Source organism: Bos indicus x Bos taurus, chromosome 2 (genome assembly GCF_003369695.1).
Source record: "Bos indicus x Bos taurus breed Angus x Brahman F1 hybrid chromosome 2, Bos_hybrid_MaternalHap_v2.0, whole genome shotgun sequence".
In the NCBI taxonomy this organism is placed as follows: Eukaryota; Metazoa; Chordata; class Mammalia; order Artiodactyla; family Bovidae; genus Bos; species Bos indicus x Bos taurus.
This window is the reverse complement of record NC_040077.1, coordinates 56,534,232-56,556,351: the sequence shown is the minus strand read 5'-3', so window position 1 is coordinate 56,556,351 and position 22,120 is coordinate 56,534,232. Positions and strand designations below refer to the sequence as shown.

At 37.6% G+C, this 22,120-nt stretch overlaps 1 protein-coding gene across 3 annotated transcripts in view; it reads right to left on the bottom strand.

Annotated features, from left to right (window-relative positions):
• Nucleotides 1-22,120, bottom strand: part of LRP1B (LDL receptor related protein 1B) — a 2,173,551-nt gene that overhangs the window by 116,246 nt on the left and 2,035,185 nt on the right. For all 3 annotated transcript variants that reach the window (XM_027561670.1, XM_027561656.1, XM_027561663.1), the window contains 4 exons: nt 21,128-21,351; nt 19,585-19,691; nt 4,678-4,794; nt 370-543 (listed from right to left, as the gene is read on the bottom strand). In XM_027561670.1, coding sequence (XP_027417471.1) covers nt 370-543; nt 4,678-4,794; nt 19,585-19,691; nt 21,128-21,351 — 622 coding nt within the window. The remainder of the gene's footprint in view (nt 1-369; nt 544-4,677; nt 4,795-19,584; nt 19,692-21,127; nt 21,352-22,120) is intronic.

The window sequence follows — 22,120 nt, the reverse complement described above, 5'->3', positions numbered from 1 at the left end:
GTGAGTGAAAAGGCTAATGATAAATTTCCTTACTTGCATGGTTTAACTATAGACATATCAGGTTTTATTAAGAATTTAGAAAGAAAAACATAGTATGAGAGAAATTTTTATAACAAATTTATTCTAATTCCAAGAAAACACAACCAAATCCTGAAATTTTCATATCTGTTATAGCGGAAATAGAAACTTTTGCATTATTTATATCTTGCCTTTGATAATTTGAAAAGTCTGGTGCAATCAAAATTAAAGTGACTTAACTTACTGGAGTTAAGCCACGAAAAGAGTTTTGAATTTAAAAATTCTTTATTTTGAGAATCATAAGAAAGTAACTTTGCCAAGATAGAAAATCGTATAAAATATTATACTTACAATCTAGTTGTTTATAGCGATGAGAAATCAAAACACCTTTTGTTTTGTCAACATTTAGAGCTAGGTACTCTACTGAACCATGGCCAAATTTTTGTACTCGAAACACACCATTTTTAGGACCTGCTCCATATATATAATCTTCAAAGACATCAATCCTATGTGGATGTAACAAACCTAGAATTTTTTAAAAGTGGAGTTATAAAAGTTGCAAATGTAAAGTCAGTCAGTCAGTCTTAAGAAAACTAAACTTATCAAAGATCATATCAAAAATCTTATTCCCGTTCATAAAAACTTTCAGAATTAGAATATTTTTAATATTAGCTATAAAATTGATGACTGATTTATTAGCAGTAAAAATGTGAGATATTAAACTTATCACTAAGAACATACCAAACATTTCCATCATCACTTTAATCAATTTTACCATCACAAAGCATTTCCTGGGGGGCTTATTAATACAGAGTAATCTTTTCTGTTGTACAGTTTGCAAACAAACATAAAGCTTACATAACATTGATAACCACTGCACAAAAACAGTTCACAAAAGTCTCATTTTCTCGTATTTCAGCTGCTCAGTTGTGTCCTACTCTTTGTGACCCCGTGGACTGCAGCACACTAGACTTCCCTGTCCTTCACTATCTCCTGGAGTTTGCTCAAACTTGTGTCTATTGAGTAAGTGATGTCATCCAACCATCTCATCCTCTGTCCCCCTGCTTCTTCTCCTGCCCTCAAACTTTCCCAGCATCAGGGTCTTTTCCAGTGAATCAGCTCTCTGCATCAGGTGGCCAAAGTATTGGAGCTTCAGCTTCAGCATCAGTCCTTCTAATGAATATTCAGGATTGATTTCTTTAAGGATTAACTGGCTTGATCTCCTTACTGACCAAGGGACTCTGAAGAGTCTTTTTCAGCACCACAATTCAAAAGTATCAATTCTTCAGCACTCAGCCTTTTTTCTGGTCCAACACTCACATTCATACATGATAACGGAAAAACCATAGCTTTGACTATCTGGACCTTTATAGACCAAGTGATGCCACTGCTTTTTAATATGCTGTCTAGGTTTGTCATAGATTTTCTTCCAAGCAGGAAGTCTAAATTTCATGGCTGCAGTCACTGTCTGCAGTGATTTTGGAGCCCAAGAAAATACAGTCTGTCACCTCTCCCACTTTCTCTCCATTTGCCATGAAGTGATAGGACTGGATGCCATGATCATAGTATTTTAAATTTTGAGTTTTAAGCCAGCTTTTCAACCCTCCTCTTTAATCTCTATCAAGAAGCTCTTTAGTTCCTTTTTTCTTTCTGTTATTAACGTAGTGTTATCTACATATCTGAGGTCAATTATATTTCTTCTGGCAATCTTTATTTCAGTTTGTGATTCATTCAGCTGGCATTTCACATGATGTACTCTGAATAAAAGTTAAATAAGCAGGGTGACAATATACAGCCTTGACCTACTCCTTTCCCCCTTTGGAACCAGTCCATTGTTTCATGTCTGGTTCTAACTGTTGCTTTTTGGCCTGCATACAGGTTTCTCAGTAAACAGGCAAGGTGATCAGGTATTCCCATTTCTTGAAGAATTTTCCATAGTTTGTTTTGATCCACACAATCAAAAACTTTAGCATAGTCAATGAAGCAGAAGTGGATGTTTTTATGGAACTCTCTTGCTTTTTCTCGAAAAGGCAATGGCACCCCACTCCAGTACTCTTGCCTGGAGAATCCCAGGGACGGTGGAGCCTGGTGGGCTGCCGTCTATGGGGGTCGCACAGAGTCGGACATGACTGACGTGACTTCGCAGCAGCAGCAGCTTGCTTTTTCTATGATCCAGTGGATGTTGGCAATTTGATCTGTGGTTCCCCTGCCTTTTCTAAATCCAGCTTGAACATCTGGAATTTCATGGTTCACACACTGTTGAAGTTTGGCATGAAGGATTTTGAAGATTACCTTGCTAGCATATGAAATGAGTGCAATTGTATGCTAGTTTGAACATTCTTTGGCATTGCCTTTCTTTGGGATTGGATTGAAAACTGATCTTTTCCAATTCTGTGGCCACTGATGAGTCTTCCAATTGCTGATTTTAAAGTGCAGCAATTTAACAGTATCATCTTTTAGGATTTGAAGTAGCTCAGCTGGAATTCCATCACCTAACTGGAATTCCATTCCACTAGCTTTATTAGTAAAGATGCTTCCTATAGCAAAGTTGACTTCACACTCTAGGCTGTCTGGCTCTTGTTGAGTGACCACACACACCATCATGTTTATCTAGGTCATCAAGAATCTTTCTGTACAGTTCTTGTGTATTCTTGCCACCTCTTCTTAATCTCTTTTGCTTCATTAAGTTCCTACCATTTCTGTGTTTTATTGTGCCAGTCTTTGCATAAAATGGTCCCTAGGTATCTCCAATTTTCTTGAAGAGATCCCTAGTATTTCCCATTCTGTAGTTTTCCTCCATTTCCTTGGATTGTTTACTTAAGAAGACTTTCTTGTCTCTCCTTGCTCTTCTCTGGAACCCTGCATTCAGTTGGGTATATCTTTCCTCTTCTCCTTTGCCTTTTACTTCTTTGCTTTTCTCAGCCATTTGTAAGGCCTCCTCAGACAACCACTTTGCCTTCTTGCATTTCTTTTTCTTGGGGTTGGTTTTGGTTACTGCCTCTTGTATGGTGTTATGAACTTCTGTCCATAGTTTTCAGGCATTCTGTCTAGCAGATATAATCCCTTGAATCTATTTGTCACCACCACTGTATAAAATTAATGGTCAAATTAATTGTCTGAACATTAATTTTATCTATCATAAATTGGTTTTGAATAGTAAAATAATCCCCCTAAATCTGACATTCTATTGTCTATTTTAGAAATAGTATAAAGAAAACAAATTGGTGAATGTCAATCATATATACAATTAGTGTGGCTGAGAATAACAGTAATAATAATTTCTCACACTTTACAAAATGGATTTTTAGAGATTTTTAAATAAAAATATATAACTTTGGTACTGAAATTTATAAAAAGTGAAATAGCAACATTTATATTTTACTTATAATCTAAATGTTGTAAAACATAAAATGCCTTTTAATATGTATTTTTCTTTATTGTTTCTTGAAATAGTAAAATATACATTTGAGCTAAAATGGGTTAATTTTTGTAATCAATTACATGAATGTTGAATTTTTTTTTTTCCATTTAGTGTTATTAAACAAAAAACACACTCTTCTAGTAAGGGCACAGTGAAAATTCAATGCAATTATTCTTCTAGCAGCTTCTCTGCTTTTGCTTAAGAAAGAAAGAAAAAAAAAAAAAAAACTGGAAGCAAAGCAGTAAGTAAAACTTATTTACTTACTTGTAAATTAGTATGCAAATATAAAACTTCAAGTATAAGTTGTGAACAAATTGTGGTAAATAGCTAAGGGGTTTTGGTAAGAAAGAGAAAGAGAAAATGAAGGGAAATAAATTAAGCAGAAAGAACTGAGATTCCCTGGCAAGGAAAGTGTGAGTCACAGAAGGGAGTAAAAAATGAGAGTGAAAAACAGAAGATAGACATAGAGATGGAGATAAAAAGGGTGCTATGAAAGAAGAGCACCAGTAGATTCTTCAGTCATTTATAGAAGAAGTACACTCTCAATTTTTACACATTGCTTTTCACATGGATGAGAGTGTCCCTATCAATTACCTATACTAATAAATGTTACTATGATGTTTTACTATAAAGTAACTCATTTCCTACTTATCACTGTAATTTGAAATAAAAATTAGTGTTCCCAGGCACTAATCTTGACTACTCGAAGTCTTCTGCTCAGAAAAGAACATCCACAGAAGCAACAAACAGAATGAATATTTTCTGAATCCAGTAGCAATGCATCACATTTGTCCTGGAGTCAAGAAGTTCTTCTGGTGTGGCCTCTTTGTTATTCTTAGTAGTAGGAATGAAAATTGCGATGAATATTAAGAGCTACAAGTTGAAATGAGATTCCCAGGTGGTAAAGAATCTACCTGCCAATGCAGGAGATGCAGGAGACATGAGCTTGATTCCTGAATGGGGAAGATCCCCAGAAGGAAGAAATGGCAACCCTCTTTAATATTATTGCCTGGGAATCCCATGGACAAAGAAGCCTGGTAGGCTACAGTCTGTGGGGTCATAAAGAGTTGGACATGACTGAGTATCCATGCAAACACACACACAAAACTACACAGTAAGTTGAAAAGAGACATAAATTGAGGAAATATAGAATGTAAGGCTTTCATAATTGTATCTATGTTTCATTATTTAATATGCTCAGTGGTAATTAAAGGCAGAAACTAAAGCACTTCACAAACCTTGTTTGCTGGTCACAGAGACTACAGAATCAGAACCATCGTACAGAACGCTGCCAATAACAGAGAGTTCAAGATCAGCCCAGTATATCCGTTCACTGAAATGATCCACAGCCAGACCTGTAAAATCAACACGCACAGACAAATGACAGCAATACATTTGAGATTATTTAAAATTATGTTTCTTCTCTTTAATGTATTGTTATAATTGAAAATTTGTTTTAAACAGCTTAGAAATTACCTAGTCTATATCATGATAGTGCAAAAATCAGAAAAAAATGAAATAACTTAATCTCTATCTGAAATATGTGTTAATAAATTACACAGAATTTATGTAATACAGTGTAGCAGGGAATATTTTTACTTCATGTAGGAAAAGCCATCCTAAATACCCCTCCCTTCTACGCTTACTGGTTTCTTAATTATGGTTGTTTTCTAGAAGACTTTCTTGTGACTTTTTTTTTTTAATCTTTATAGTACACACAGAATTAATTCATCATTTAAACCATTTATCCAACCATTGTTTCAAATAATTCCAGGTAATTAGCTATATTTTGAATCTTTTCATGAAGGTGCATTTTGCAGAAAATAAAAGGTTCATGAGCTTAATCATAAGATATTTTCACCACCTTGAGTTGGTCTATAGTGTTATGAGACACCTGTGTGCATGCTGAAGTTTAAATTGACTAAAGATTGATGTTTACAATAGAGAATAATGAATAGTAAATTCCTTAATTAAGTTTCTCGTTGTACTTACATTTTTCACTCTAATTTTTTACTCTAATCATTAATTTGCTCTGAGACTGTCATGTATCTCTTTTTATCAGTATCTGTTAATGAATACCACTGGACTAAAATGACATGCAGTAAAAAATAATGTTTTTCTATTTATTCAATTTTTTATTTCATAATATAATTGGGATCTAGTCAGTGTCTTGTTGCACAAATATCATCAACGCATAGAATTCCTTAGGTAAACTTCCTTCAGTTTAGAAAAGTAAGACCCATAACATATGAATTCTATAATAAATCTTTGTTGCTGTAGATATTCAATTTTTACAACGTAGCTAGACTATAGATATGACATATGACACACTTTGAAACTACAAGGCAGTCAAATTACCTTTGACATCTGCATGCTAAAAAGCTTTCTGAATGAGATCATTCAATGAAAAAAAAATTGAGGAAATTGAATGCCATCTTAAAGGCAAGGCAACTGAGTGAAAAGTAATTTTGAGTTTACACTAATTGTTCTTTCTTGTAGATGGATCATAATTTAACAATCAAAATGAAAACATATCATGGTGAAAATCATTTGGAAATAATTTTTCAGTAATGTATGAGTCTATCCCAAATATAATTAAACTAAATAAAAATATTTCTCAAGTGTAATATAAAAATGTTCTATGTCCAATCAACCTCTAAGAAATGACTTACCAATTAAAACAAGTGGCCCATGTTTTACTAGTTTCTGCTCAATGATTAATCTGCTATTTGGACTTATGGTGGATATTAGGTCTTAGCTTTTTCATGTGTAATTATGAGTAACGTGAAACATAAAATGATCCAAACTTCTTGCTGCCACCATTCTACTTCAAAATCATTGTCTACAAAAGATTTAAAATGCTTTTCTTTTCCTTCCACCAGTGTTATACAATAAAGTGGTAGATTAAAAAAAAAAAGTTGTTCTCAACCAAATTGATCTTTACATTTAAATATTAAATTTGCTAATCATAGAAATGAAGAAAACAATAGGTATTAATCTAATTTAATTACCAATATTGTTTTTTCAGATTCAACAGCAGTAAAATTTTTTCAAATGTGTCATACATTGCAGTATTAGTCTAGGCTTAAGACACATACAGCTATAGTCCCATACTGTACTATTTTGGATGAAATTACATCTAAGCAAAAATTTTACCACAAGCTTTTAGATGAGTGGGATTTATATTCCCCTAAATCAAGGAGATCCAACCAGTCCATTCTGAAGGAGATCAGCCCTGGGATCTCTTCAGAAAGAATGATGCTAAATCTGAAACTCCAGTACTTTGGCCACCTGATGCGAAGAGTTGACTCATTGGAAAAGACTCTGATGCTGGGAGGGATTGGGGGCAGGAGGAGAAAGGGACAACAGAGGATGAGATGGCTGGATGGCATCACTGACTCGATGGACGTGAGTCTCAGTGAACTCCAGGAGTTGGTGATGGACAGGGAGGCCTGATGTGCTGTGATTCATGGGGTCGCAAAAAGTCAGACAAGACTGAATGACTGAACTGAACTGAACTGAAATCCACAAATCAATGACTTTGATTTCTCCCTAAGCATTTAATAAAAGAGACAGTCTTTTAAATTAAAAAGTTAAAGAAGAAGTAAACTAACTTTTTGTTACAGAGGTAAGTCAAGTTTATATGAAAGAACAAGTCCATTTCTATATCTTTAAAATATTACATCTTTTTTGTCTTTAATAAAGAAGCAAAAATAAAGTGGGGAAAAAAATAAATTTCCAGGAAAGTCATTCTTATCTGAACTGGGAATGGTGAATATTTGGAACCAAGTCAGTGAAAGTACATAAAATTTAAAATAAAATGTCTACTTGTTCTAACTGAGCATAATAGAAAGACAATTTGAAAGTCTTATAAAAAAAAAAAGTCCTGATAAGTTTTAGGAGCACATGATAATGGCTCTAATCATTTTTTTTTAACATCTTCCATGATATCAAGACTAAGTTTACATTTTAGGGATTTTTTAATCTAACTTTTAACTTTAAATTTTTCCAAGATCCTCCTACTAGTTCCCTTATTTCCACTGTGGTCTAAAAAGAAGATGGAAAATGGCAGAAACAAAATCCTATGAGAACTGGCCATAATACCAATGTGATATTTAATAAAGAAGACCTGGAGAAGAGAAATAAATTATGTTTTCAGAAAGGGAGAAAGAGATTATGTAGCTTTCATGTTATAGCAAAGTTGAGATTTGTAAGGTAGTAATAACAAGCAAGTGTGCAATACCCTATTCTTGATTTAAGAGGTGATAAAAGGGGTCCAAAAAGAAGCTAAAGATATTTACCACTATGTCTAATTTATTTTAAAAAAATTTTTAAGTAATTTCTGAGAGAGGTTACCTATAAAACATTTTGGATATTAGTCTATGTTAAAGTTATTTTTACACATATATGTGCTTCTGTGTGAGTTTTTGTGCTCAGGTACTAGGTCCTGTCAGACTCTTTGTGACACCGGGATTATAGCTCACAAGGCTCCTTTGTCTATGGGATTTCCCAGGCAAGAATATTGGAGTGTGCTGAAGATCCCTTCTCCATAAGATCTTCCCAACCCAGGGATTGAACCTGCATCTCCTACTTGGTAGGCAGATTCTTCACCACTGAGCCACTCGGTTTCTCCCACATACATATCATTCCAATCCTAAAGAAAGGCAATGCCAAAGAATGGTCAAACTACCGCACAATTGCACTCATCTCACATGCTAGTAAAGTGATGTTCAAAATTCTCCAAGCCAGGCTTCAGCAATACATGAACTTCTAGATGTTCAAGCTGGTTTTAGAAAAGGCAAATGAACCAGAGATCAAATTGCCAACATCTGCTGGATCATCGAAAAAGCAAGAGAGTTCCAGAAAAACATCCATTTCTGCTTTATTGACTATGCCAAAGCCTTTGACTATGTGGATCACAATAAACTGTGGAAAATTCTGAAAGAGATGGGAATACCAGACCACCTGATCTGCCTCTTGAGAAACCTATAGGCAGGTCAGGAAGCAACAGTAAGAACTGGACATGGAACAACAGACTGGTTCCAAATAGGAAAAGGAGTACATCAAGGCTGTATATTGTCACCCTGTTTATTTAACGTCTATGCAGAGTACATCATGAGAAATGCTGGGCTGGAAGAAACACAAGCTGGAATCAAGATTGCCAGGAGAAATATCAATAACCTCAGATATGCAGATGACACCACTCTTATGGCAGAAAGTGAAGAGGAACTCAAAAGCCTCTTGATGAAAGTGAAAGAGGAGAATGAAAAAGTTGGTTTAAAGCTCAACATTCAAAAAACGAAGATCATGGCATCTAGTCCCATCACTTCATGAGAAATAGATGGGGAAACAGTGGAAACAGTGGTAGACTTTGTTTCATGGGGCTCCAAAATCAGTGTAGATGGTGAATGCAGCCATGAAATAAAAGATGCTTACTCCTTGGAAGGAAAGTTATGACCAACCTAGATAGCACATTAAAAAGCAGAGACATTACTTTGCCAACAAAGGTCCGTCTAGTCAAGGCTATAGTTTTTCCAGTGGTCATGTATGGATGTGAGAGTTGGACTGTGAAGAAAGCTGAGCTCCAAAGACTTGATGTTTTTGAACTGTGGTGTTGTAGAAGACTCTTGAGAGTCCCATGGACTTCAAGGAAGTCCAACCAGTCCATTCTAAAGGAGATCAGTCCTAGGTGTTCTTTGGAAGGACTGATGTTGAAGCTGAAACTCTAACACTTTGGCCACCTCATGTGAAGATTTGACTCATTGGAAAAGAGTCTGATGCTGGGGGTTGGGGGGGTTGGAGGCAGGAGGAGAAGGGGACGACAGAGGATGAGATGGCTGGATGGCATCACTGACTCGATGGACATGAGTTTGAGTGAACTCTGGGAGTTAGTGATAGACAGGATGGCCTGGCATGCTGTGATTCATGGGGTCGCAAAGAGTCAGACATGACTGAGCAACTGAACTGAACTGATATATATACATATATATATATATATATATATATATATATATATACACATACACACACACACACATACACACAGTTATTTATGAGTGTTAGCAAGATAATGTGTCAAGGAATTGAACAATAGTCCTTAAATTTTTAATCTATCTCATTTAATTAGAGATCTTTTGTTGGCCAAGGACAAAGAATTTGCTGAGTGCATCAAATAATTATGACTGTACCAGACCAGTATGTACTTCTTTATTTTTCTGTTTAGTCAGAAACTGCCACAATCTAAGAGGATCTAAAAGTAACATAAATAAGCTTTTGTATATCAAATAATATGGTATTAAACCAAACTCATGTAATTTTACATGCCCTTCTCTTGGAGGGAAAAATGAAAAGCATTCATTTTTAAAAGAAATTAATTAATACATATTTGTAAGGTACCTCCCTTGCACCACACACTGTCAGGTCCTAGTATGTAACAAAGATTGAAACAGATCATGTTCCTACTCTCATGGTACATCCTACTCACCCACCACACAGTTGACTGAATCAGAATATAGGTTATGCTTCTTGCATTTAATATTGGGCCTAAAACATTTGTGAAAAGAGAACTTAATACCATAACATAGATTAGAGTATTAAAAATGGTATGCATTCATATCTTCACTCATTCAACACATAGTTAGTCTTGAGGAGAGTGGTGTAAGACGGCGGAGCAGAAGGATATGTACTTATCTTCTCCTGCAAGAACTCCAAAACTACAATTCACTGCTGAAAAACCATCAGTTGGAGAATGTTAGATCCCACCAAAAAAGATACCCCAAGTCCAAGCGCAAAGGAGAAACTCCAACAAGATGGTAGGAGGAGAGAAATCACAATTAGAATCAAACCCGTTAACCACCAGAGACTCTCAGAGGGCTCAAACCTTGTGTACCAGGACCCTGAGACCCCACAGAGACTAAGCTAGAACTGTGTTTGAATGTCTCCTGCAAAGGTGCAGTTCAGCAGTGAGCCGCTGCAGGGCCAGGGGCTCTGGGTGCAGCAGACCTGGGTATGGCATCAGCCCTCTTGGAGGAGGTCGCCATTAACCCCACCATAGAGCCACTAGAACTTACATAGAACTGGGGAAACAGGCTCTTGGAGGGCACAAACAGAACTTTGTGTGTACCAGAACCCAGGAGAAAGGAGCAATGACCCCATAAGAGGCTGACCCCGACTTGCCCATGAGTGTCTAGGAGTCTCTGGCAGAGGCATGGGTTGACAGTGCTCTGCTGAGGGGTCAGGGGCAATGAGTGAAGCAGTACATGCATGGCGCCTTTTGCAGGAGGTCACCATTGTCTTCATTACCTCCACCATAGTTTGGCCTCAGGTCAAATAACAAGGATGGAAGACAGCCCCACCCGCCAATAGAAAATTGGATTAAAGTTTTACTGAGCATGGCCCTGCCCATAAGAACAAGACCCAGTTTCCCCCAGTCATTCTCCCATCAGGAAGCCTCCATAAGCCTCTTATCCTTATCCATCAGAGGGCAGAGGGAATGAAAACCACAATCACAGAAAACTAACCAAACTGATCACATGGACCACAGCCCTGTCTAGCTTAGTGAAACTATGAGCCATGCCATGTAGAGCCACCCAAGATGGACGGGTCTTGGTGGATAGTCCTGACAAAACATGGTCCACTGGAGAAGGGAATGGCAAACCACTTCAGTATTCTTGCCTTGAGAATCCCATGAACAGTACGAAAATGAAAAAAGGAATGACACTGAAAGAGGAACTCCCCATGTCAGTAGGTGCCCAATATGCTACTTGAGAAGAATGGAGAAATAGCTCCAGAAAAAATGAAGAGACGGAGCCAAAGCACAAACAACATACAGTTGTGGATGTGATGGGTGATGGAAGTAAAGCCTGATGCTATAAAGAGCAATATTGCATAGGAACCTGGAATGTTAGGTCTACGAATCAAGGCAAATTGGAAGTAATCAAACAGAAGATGGCAAGAGTGAACATCGACATCGTTTTAGGAATCAATGAACTAAAATGGACTGGAATTGGTGAATGTAACTCAGATGAACACTATATCTACTACTGTGGGCAAGAATCCCTTAGAAGAAATAAAGTAGCCATCCTACTCAATAAAAGTCAAAAATGCAGTACTTGCATGCGATCTCAAAAATGACAGAATGATCTCTGTTCATTTCCAAGGCAAACCATTCAATATCACAATAATCCAAGTCTATTCCCCGACCAGTAATGCTGAAGAAGCTGAAGTTGAACGGTTCTATGAAGGCCTACAAGACCTTCTAGAAATAATACCCAAAAAAGTTGTCCTCGTCTTTATAGGAGGAATGCAAAAGTAGGAAGTCAAGAGCTACCTGGAGTAACAGGCAAATTTAACCTTGGGGTATAAAACAAAACAGGTCAAAGGCTAACAGAGTTTTGCCAAGAGAATGCACTGGTTATAACAAACACCCTTTTCCAACAACACAAGAAAAGACTCTACACATGGACATCACCAGATGGTCAAAACCAAATCAGATTGATCATATTCTTTCCAGCCAAAGATGGAGAAGCTCTATACAGTCAGCAAAGACAAGACCAGGAGCTGACTGTGGCTTAGATCATGAACTTCTTATTGCCAAATTCAGACTGAAAGTAAAGAAATTGGGGAAAACCACTAGACCATTCAGGTATGACCTAAAGCAAATCCCTTACAATTGTAGAGTGGAAGTGAGGAATAGATTCAAGGGATTAGATTTGATAGGCAGAATGCCTGAAGAACTACAGATGGGGCTTCCTGACATTGTACAGGAGGCGGTGATCAAGATCATCCCCAAGAAAAAGAAATGCAAAAAGGCAGAATGGTTGTCTGAGGAGGCCTTACAAATATCTGAAAAAAAGAAGAGAGGTGAAGGGCAAAGGAGAAAAAAGATAGATATACCCATTTGAATGCAGAGTTCCAAAGAATAGCAAGGAGAGATAAGAAAGCATTCCTCAGTGATCAATGCAAAGAAATAGAGGAAAATATTAGCATGGGAAAGACTAGAGATTTCTTCAAGAAAATTAGAGATACAAAGGGAACTTGTCATGCAAAGATGGACACAAAAAAGGACAGAAATTTTATGGACCTAACAGAAGCAGAAGATATTGAGAAGAGGTGGCAAGAATACAACTAAACTAAAAAGACCTTCATGGCTTACCTCTAGAAAACCACAATGGTGTGATTACTCACCTAGAGCCAGACATCCTGGAATGTGAAGTCAAGCAGGTCTTAGAAAGCATCACTACAAAGCTAGTGGAGGTGATGGAATTCCAACTGAGCTATTTCAAATCTTAAAAGATGATGCTGTGAAAGTGCTGCACTTAATATGCCAGCAAATTTGGCAAACTCAGCAGTGGCCACAAGACTGAAAAAGGTCAGTTTTTACTCCAGTCCCAAAGAAAGGCAATGCCAAAGAATGTTCAAACTACCACTCAATTGCACTCATCTCACACACTAGCAAATTAATACTCAAAATTCTCCAACCCAGGTTTCAACAGTACGTGAACCGTGAGCTTCCAGATGTTCAAGCTGGATTTAGAAAAGTCAGAGGAACCAGAGATCAAATTGCCAGCATCCGTTGGATCATCAAAAAAGCAAAAGAGTTCCAGAAAAACATCTACTTCTGATTTATTGACTACACCAAAGCCTTTGACTGTGTGGATCACAACAAATTGTGGAAAATTCTTCAAGAGATGGAAATACCCGACCACCTGATCTGCCTTCTGAAATCTGCACACAGGTCAAGAAGCAACAGTTAAAACTGGACATGAAACAAAAGACTGGTTCCAAATTGGGAACAGAGTACGTCAAGGCTATATACTGTCACCCTGCTTATTTAACTTATATGCTCATGTGAAATGCTGGGCCCGATGAAGCACAAGCTGGAATCAAGATTGCTGGGAGAAATATCATAACCTCAGATATGCAGATGACATCACCCTTATGGCAGAAAGTGAAGAAGAACAAAAGAGCCTCCTGATGAAAGTGAAAGAGGAGAGTGAAAAAGTTGGCTTAAAACTCAACATTCAGAAAACGAAGATCATGGCATCCAGTCCCATCACTTCATGACATCCAGTCCCATCACTTCATGACAAATAGATGGGGAAACGATGGAAACAATGAGAGACTTTATTTTTTGAGGCCCCAAAATCACTGTGGATGGGAACTTCAGCCATGAAATTAAAAGACACTTGCTCCTTGGAAAAGCTATGACCAACCTAGACAGCATGTAAAAAAGCAGAGATTTTACTTTGCCAACAAAGGTCCATCTAGTCAAAGCTATGGTTTTTCCAGTAGTCATGTATGGATGTGAGATTTGGACTATAAAGAAAGTTGAGCACCAAAGATTTGATGCTTTTGAACTGTGGTGCTTGAAAAGACTTTTGAGAATCCCTTGGACTGCAAAGAGATCCAACCAGTCAATCCTAAAGGAAGTCAGTCCTGAATATTCATTGGACGGACTGATGCTGAAGCTGAAACTCCAATACTCTGGCCACTTGATTCAAACAACTGACTCATTAGAAAAGACCCTGATGCTGGGAAAGATTGAAGGTGGGAGGAGAAGGGGACAAGAGGGGATGAGATGGTTGGATGGCATCAGCAACTCAATGGACATGATTTAGAGCAAGCTCCTGGAGTGGGTGATGGACAGAGAAGCCTGGTATGCTGCGGTCCATGGGATTGCAAAGAATTGGACACGACTGAGCAACTGAACTTAACTGACTGATACAGCAAAGACATATATCATATCAATTATATATCATTAAAGCAATAGGTGATTGAGAACCAAGTATGGAGATAAGCAGTGCTTTCGACGCCCAGAGAATTGAGGTATTCTTTTGATTTTGGAAAGTAAGCAATGGCAGTGCTGGTGGTGAATAAACACAGGGCTACCTGGGTGGTGTGCCTATACAATCAGATAGTACAATTCTAATCTTTAAATGCACAGGAGTTAAAGGGATAGAGACGTTTATTTCTACTCCTACTGCTGTTCATGATACTAGTATCACTTACACTCTATTGAGTACAGAGCGTAACCAAATGCACTGTATCCTAGTGCACATAGTCTTCATGTCTGTGTAAAGGAAAAATCGCGTTTTCTGTTAACCCTAGATGTAAATAATAAGACATTACACTTGGAGAGAAAAAGAGGTATTATTATAGTTACTGATTTCAGTTTCATAACTTTGGAGTCAGGGCAAATATTTACAAACATACACCAAGAAAAGAGATAATATAGGTATACATAAACCTATGATGTTTCTAAGGAACCATAAGCAATTAATGTACTTGTATGGAAGGAAATCTTATAAAATATATTTGGATAAGTGCACATTTTCTCTAGCATATTAATATAATGTGTATATATATGTGTATGTGTGTATATATATACCGAATGATCACCAACTTTCCCTTGTTACTTTCTAGCATTATGTTATTTATGAAATCTAAATTATCTATTATTTCCTAAAAATATTCTGATATTATTTTTTATTTATTTGTATATCAGTAACATTTGGCTTGCATTACTGAAGAGTTATTAATCACTATAAATTTAAGACAGATGAAAAGATAATAGTCAGAGATATTTCTCCTTGATGGAATAAAATCCTCCCTAATAATACAAGACTAGCATTTCCAATACTAGGAAATTCAATAAGCAAGTGCTCAATAGATACAGCAATAGATTTTACATGTAGCATATGGAATTTTTAAAAATCTTTTAGAATTTGAACATATAAAATGAGAATACTAGTCAACAAAGTATACTAAATGATATATATAAACATGGATAAAATTTTTTTTTAATTAATATTCAGGAGTTATGGGCTTCCCTGGTGGCTCAAACAGTAAAGAATCCACCTGCAATGTGGGAGACCTGAGTTCAATCCCTGGGTTGGAAGATCCCCTGGAGGAGTGAGTTATGGTGGATATATCTTATATCTTATATAAGATACAAATGTAAGGTTTTAGTATTAATACATGGTTTATTATTCCTATAGTTATTCTTAGCCTCTTAGATATTCAAGAAATTATACCAATTAATTTACATTGGTTTTAATATCTGATTTAAATGAATTATATCAATTATCCATAAGGTAAATATTGTCATATGCAATTTACAAGTGAGGACTTCAGTGCTCAAAGTTTATACAGGTTGCTCAATTTTAACACAAGCCAATTAAATTCAAGGCTAAGACTCTTTCTACTACTCTGTATTTATTATGTGTAAGGCACTATGCTATGTCCAATTGGGTATATTATCTTCCTTTTGAAACTTTTCTGTCAACTACTGTGACACTGAATTCTGTTGCTTTGCTCCTATTGCTCAAACACCTCTGTTGTCTGCACTTTTGACCTTAACTCTTCTAAACATAACCATCTCATACATTTCTGCCCTTTCTGCACTAGGAATCTTCTTTGTTTCACAGTCAGACGAGACTGAGCGACTTCACTTTCACTTTTCACTTTCATGCATTGGAGAAGGCAATGGCAACCCACTCCAGTGTTCTTGCCTGGAGAATCCCAGGGATGGGGGAGCCTGATGGGCTGCCGTCTATGGGGTCGCACAGAGTCGGACACAACTGAAGTGACTTAGCAGCAGCAGCAGCAGCATCCCTCTTAACAACTCCAGCAAGTTTCAGTTATCAACTTTCTGTTGCTAATTCCCCAAACCAAGTGTCTAGTTCTGCTTTGAGCTCCAGAACTAAAACTTCCAATAATCTGAGATAGCTTCATCTGAGGATTTCTGAGGTGGTGCTAGTTATAAAAAAAATCTGCCTACCAATGCAGGAGATGCAAGAGACATGGGTTCGATTCCTGGGTCAGGAAGATTCCCTGGATTAGGAAATGGCACTCCACTCTAGTATTTTTGCCAGAAAAATTTCATGGATAGAGGAGCATGGTGTGCTACACTCCATGTGGCTGCAAAGAGCAGAACGACTGAGTACAAACACACATACACACACACACACACACACCTCCATCTCATTGATTTAGGTTGGCCATGTCTACAACTGCAACACATGATAACCAGGGAATAGCATTCCCTTCATAAACAAACTTCCCAAGAACCCCTGTCTCAGGCTCCCTCCTAAGGATCTCAGACTGGCAATTCTGTACATTGCTTCCTGAGTCATACTTTAAAATGAAAATAATGTCATGTATACTATAACTATGACTTCCTGGAGAAGGAAATGGCAACCCACTTCAGTATCCTTGCCTGGAGAATCCCACGTACAGAGGAGCCTGGTAGGCTATAGTCCAGGGGGTCGCAAAGAGTCGGACATGACTGAGCGACTTCACTCACTCACTCACTCATACTATGATTATGAAAGTGAAAGTAAGTGAAAGTCACTCAATCATGTCTGACCCCATGGACTATACAGTCTTCAGGCCAGAATACTGGAGTGGGTAGCCTTTCCCTTCTCCAGGAGATCTTCCCAACCCAGGGATCAAACCCAGGTCTCCCTCATTGCAGGCAGATTCTTTACCAGCTAAACCACAAGGGAAACCCAAGAATACTGTGGAGTGGGTAGCCTATCCCTTCTCTAACGAATCTTCCCGATCCAGAAATCAAACTGGGGTCTCCTGCATTGCAGGTGGATTCTTTACCAAGTGAACTATTAGGGAAGCCTTTACTATGACTATGTAAGATGTTAAATCAGACATTTTTTTTTTAATCAACTGTCTGAATTTTATATAAGTCTAAAATTAGTCAAAAGTAAAAAAGTTCTTTAAAATTGTGTTTGAACAGATTATGCCACTTTCCTCAATATCCTCAAATGTCCCCCCTTAAAGCCAGAACAGAATCTAATCCTTATCAGAGTGTTTCAGGTCCTAGATGATCTGCCTCTGGTCAGCTTGTCATTCCCACTTATCCTGTTCTCCATATGCTCATGTGGAGCACACGCTCATGAGAATATGAGCACATGAGGATAAGCTTATATGCTCAGTCTCCAGTTGCTCATATGCTTCAAGGCATACAATCATCCCATGGTATCCACAGGACATTGGTTATAGGATCCTCTGTGGGTACCAGAACCCACTGATGCTCAAGTCTTTTACATAAAATGGCATATTACACTCAGCCCTCGGAATCAGCAGCTTCAGCAAATTCAACCCACCATGGATATGGAGGGCCCACTGTCCTAACATCACTGCTGTTTTCCTCACATGCTAGATTCATTCCTAACTCATGACTTACACTCTTTCTGCTTGGACAGCTCTTTCCTCACATAATCACATAGCTTGCTCTCTATCTTTATTCAGTTATCTTCTCATATATCACCTTTCTAGAGATGACGTCTCTGATAATCATAACTAAAATAGTACTCTCTCAAACTAGGCATCCCTCATGTTTTTTTTTCCCTATATTTTTTTTTTACATACATCTGACCTGATGTATCCTACATGTTCTATCCTATATAGGAAGGTCAGTTTCACGAGAATCGGAATTCTCTCAACAAGGGCAGGAACTATTTCTTCAGCATTTGGAACAATTTCTGCCACCAGGTGAGTCTTTAATTAGTGTTTGTTAAATCACTGACAAGAGACACATCTATATAAATTAACTCAATCCCAAGCGTTCCTACCTTCTGTATGGGTAAAAACAATCTATTTGGAGGAAAAGGCAGTAGGTACATTGAAAGTAAATATATACATATACACACACCAAATATAAAGTTTCTACTGTGAAAGGGACTGCAAAGCCTCACTGTTAAATAACATGTGCTATAGAAAATGTATGCTGTCCTTCTGATGCAGATGTAGTGGGTGAGTGGGAAGGGAGCAAAAATCTCTGAGGCTTCTACATTGTGAAAATGTTTTATTGAGGAAGGACTAAATTTAGACCTTACAAGACTGATAAAATTCAGGGACTTCCCTGGTGGTCTGGTGGTTAAAATTTGGTGCTTACAATGCAGGGGCTGTGGGTTTGATCCCTGGTTGGGGAACTAAGGCGCTTCCCAGGTGGCTCAGTGGTAAAGAATCAGCCTGCCAATGCAGGAGACATAAGAGACGCAGGCTTGATCCCTGGTTGGGGAAGATCCTCTGGAGAAGGAAATGGCAACCCACTCCAGTATTCTTGCCAGGAAAATTCCATGGGCAGAGAAGTCTGGTGTGCGACAGTCCATGGAATCACAAAGAGCCTCATGCAATTTAGTGACTGAGCACAGCACAGCGGGGAACCAAGCTTCCATATGCCATGAGGCCAAAAAAATTAGAAAAAAAAGAGCAAAAATGATTGGTAAGATTCAGCTAAGTTCATAGAAGTTGGAAGGGTACTGTACAAGAGGGATGTGAGAGGAAAAAGGCGTGGGAGAAAGAATAGGAATACAAAAAAAAAAAAGCTGAGTTCTGAAGCAGTCTGGGAAGTACAGAGTGTGGACTGGTGATTTAGATGACGTGCTGGAAAGGAGATTTAAGCTAGATTGAAAGAAGCTGTGAATGTCTTTCATACCTCTCTTTCACAAAAATTATGTGCATATTACCATCTCTCTGTCCATTTAGTCTCTCATCCTCTAGCAGTTTACCATCTCTCCCAATATCATTAACATATAGCTGTAAAAACATCCTAATACAGTGCTATAAACTGTCAAAATTTCATGCAGGTGAAGTCCTGATAGCCTTATAACTTAGGTAATTTTCAAATAACATCCCCATAATATCACCAAAAGTATGATAAGAACCTGAGTTTCAAGTTGGAAAACTATGACAGGCAATGTTAATGACTTTTATAAAGTCATGCTATAAATTATTTTGTCTGCTTTCAAAAATGACTACATTGCCAAATGGAACCAGAAAGCATGGCAACATTGTAATATTTAGCTTAGTATTTCATGTCATTTTATATTATTGGAGTATAATTGCTTTACAATGTTTTGTTACTTTCTGCTGTACAACAACATGAATCAGCTATATATATATATATACACACATATTCTCTCCTTCTTGATCACTCCTTCCACCTCTCCCATCCCACCACTCTCGGTCATCACAGAACACCGAGCTGAGCTCCCTGTGCTGTGCAGCAGCTTCCCACTAGTTATCTATTTTACACACGGTAATGTATAGATGTCAATGCTACTCTCTTAATTTGTCTCACCCTGCTATTTCATATTTTAGACAGTATGGGATACATGTCATACCTGTAGGTCTCTGTAAATTCTTTTGTACTAAAATTCTTCTCAGTGTACCATCCATGGCCGCCTCTTCTATGTGGGAGTGGTCCCCAACAACAGTCCAGTACATCATCCTGAAGAGATAGGTCAAGTTGATTAGCCTGGTGACAATGCTGGCATAGCCCCAAACAAGATCTGAAAAGATCCTGTGCATTTGAATCACCTTAGAGTCCCTGATAAAGGGACTAACTCTAAATATGCAGAGTAAAGACCTCCAAGAGAGGGCTGTGGAATCAAGGTTTTAAATAGTCATGCACTAGTCCCTGATAGCTCAGCTGGTAAAGAATCCCCCTACAATGCAGGAGACCTGGGTTCAATCCCTGGGTTGGGAAACTTCCTGGAGAAGGGAAAGGCTACCCACTCCAGTATTCTGGCCTGGAGAATTCCATGGACTGTATAGTCTACGGGGTTGCAAAGCATCGGATACGACTGAGCGACTTTCACTCACTCACTCACACTAGTGTTAGTCTCTCAGTTGTGTCTGATTTTTTGCAATCCCATGAACTGTAGACCACCAGGCTCCTCTATCCATGGCATTCTCCAGGCAAGAATACTGAGGTGGGTGCCATTTCCTTCCCCAGGGGATCTTACTGATCCAGGAATCAATCCCAGGTTTCCTGCATTGCAGGCAGATTCTTTACCAACTGAGCTACAAGGGAAGCCCATATTTCCTACTAAAATTTTAGAGTTACTGTTTAACAGGATAAAATGTAGTTCACTTGATTCCCAAAGCTCAATTTTGAAAATTTCTTTAGAAGAAGAATATCCTAACACTTGAAACCATCTTCTTATTGTGACAGAATTCATTTTACTATGGTTTATACAACAGTATGTTTTCTTTTACGATAAAGTAACTATTTCCTCAAACAGAAATAATTTTCTAACTTAGAAGATACCACACTGCTTAATTCTATTAAGTAAACAATTGCTTCTTTTTACTCAGGATCTAATGGTCCACTTTATGGATGATTAGGAATTTTATTTAACATTTCCCTATTTCTTTTTGGCCACTGCTCATAAATGAAAAATAAAATAATAAAAAATAAAAACAAATCAAGTAAAATAAAGGACATATTTGTATTACATTTTTAAAGTCTGTTTATACATATGCTTTCATTTTTTATTACCAGAAATAGCCAAAATCACTAATACTCTACACTTAAAATGGTTAAACATTATATATAACATCTCAAAAAATTAGTTTTAGATTAACAATAGTGGTTACACTTTTCACATCAGTTTCATTAATCTGAATGTATATACAACATATACAGACACTAAATGTATAAAGTACATTTATACAACTGTTCAGAGAAAAACACAAATTTTTCACCACCATTTGGTATGAAAAGAACATTCTTTTTTACAGAAGGAGTAGAGGGATTTTCACAAGTCTTGTGACTCTATGTTGAACACTTATCCAAAAACAACACTATAGAAAACAGGTGGGACAATCTCTAAAAATGGATAGTCATATCAAGAAACATCAATAACCATGTTATTAACCTACCCTCTTTTAGGATTTACAGCAATGGCATAGGGTTCTCCAGCCATATTTGTTAAGAGTCTGGTACAGTTGGGGCCACTCAGCTGCCCTACGTTGATAGAGTACCTCAAACTGGTCCAGTGAGTAGTGTAATAACTGAACCAGTGCATTCGAGAATGGTCGGTCCAATAAATATTTCCAGCAACCCAGTCAACTGCAATGTCCCTGGGCCTTCTAAATTCAGGACACTAAAAGAAAACAAAACAACAAACCACAGTATTTGCAAAAGCAAATTGGTGGAGTTTTCTATATCTATATATTGAGATTATTTGGGAATCAAATATGATCAGGTATTAATTATAATATAGATTTTTAAACATATTTTATTCTTACTTTTAATAGGTATATAATTTCACAAGTCCTAAGTATATAGTTCATTGGAATTTTACCTATCACTGCCCCTGTTTATGATACCACCCTTATGGCAGAAAGTGAAGAGGAACTAAAAAGCCTCTTGATGAAAGTGAAAGAGGAGAGTGAAAAAGTTGGCTTAAAGCTCAACATTCAGAAAACGAAGATCATGGCATCCAGTCCCATCACTTCATGGGAAATAGATGGGGAAACAGTGTCAGACTTTACTTTTTGGGCTCCAAAATCACTGCAGATGGTGAATTGCAGCCATGAAATTAAAAGACGCTTACTCCTTGGAAGGAAAGTTATGACAAACCTAGATAGCATATTCAAAAGCAGATACATTACTTTGCCAACCAAGGTCCGTCTAGTCAAGGCTATGGTTTTTCCTGTGGTCATGTATGGATGTGAGAGTTGGACTGTGAAGAAGGCTGAGTGCCGAAGAATTGATGCTTTTGAACTGTGGTGTTGGAGAAAACTCTTGAGAATCCCTGGGATTGCAAGGAGATCCAACCAGTCCATTCTGAAGGAGATCAGCCCTGGGATTTCTTTGGAAGGAATGGTGCTAAAGCTGAAACTCCAATACTTTGGCCACCTCATGCGAAG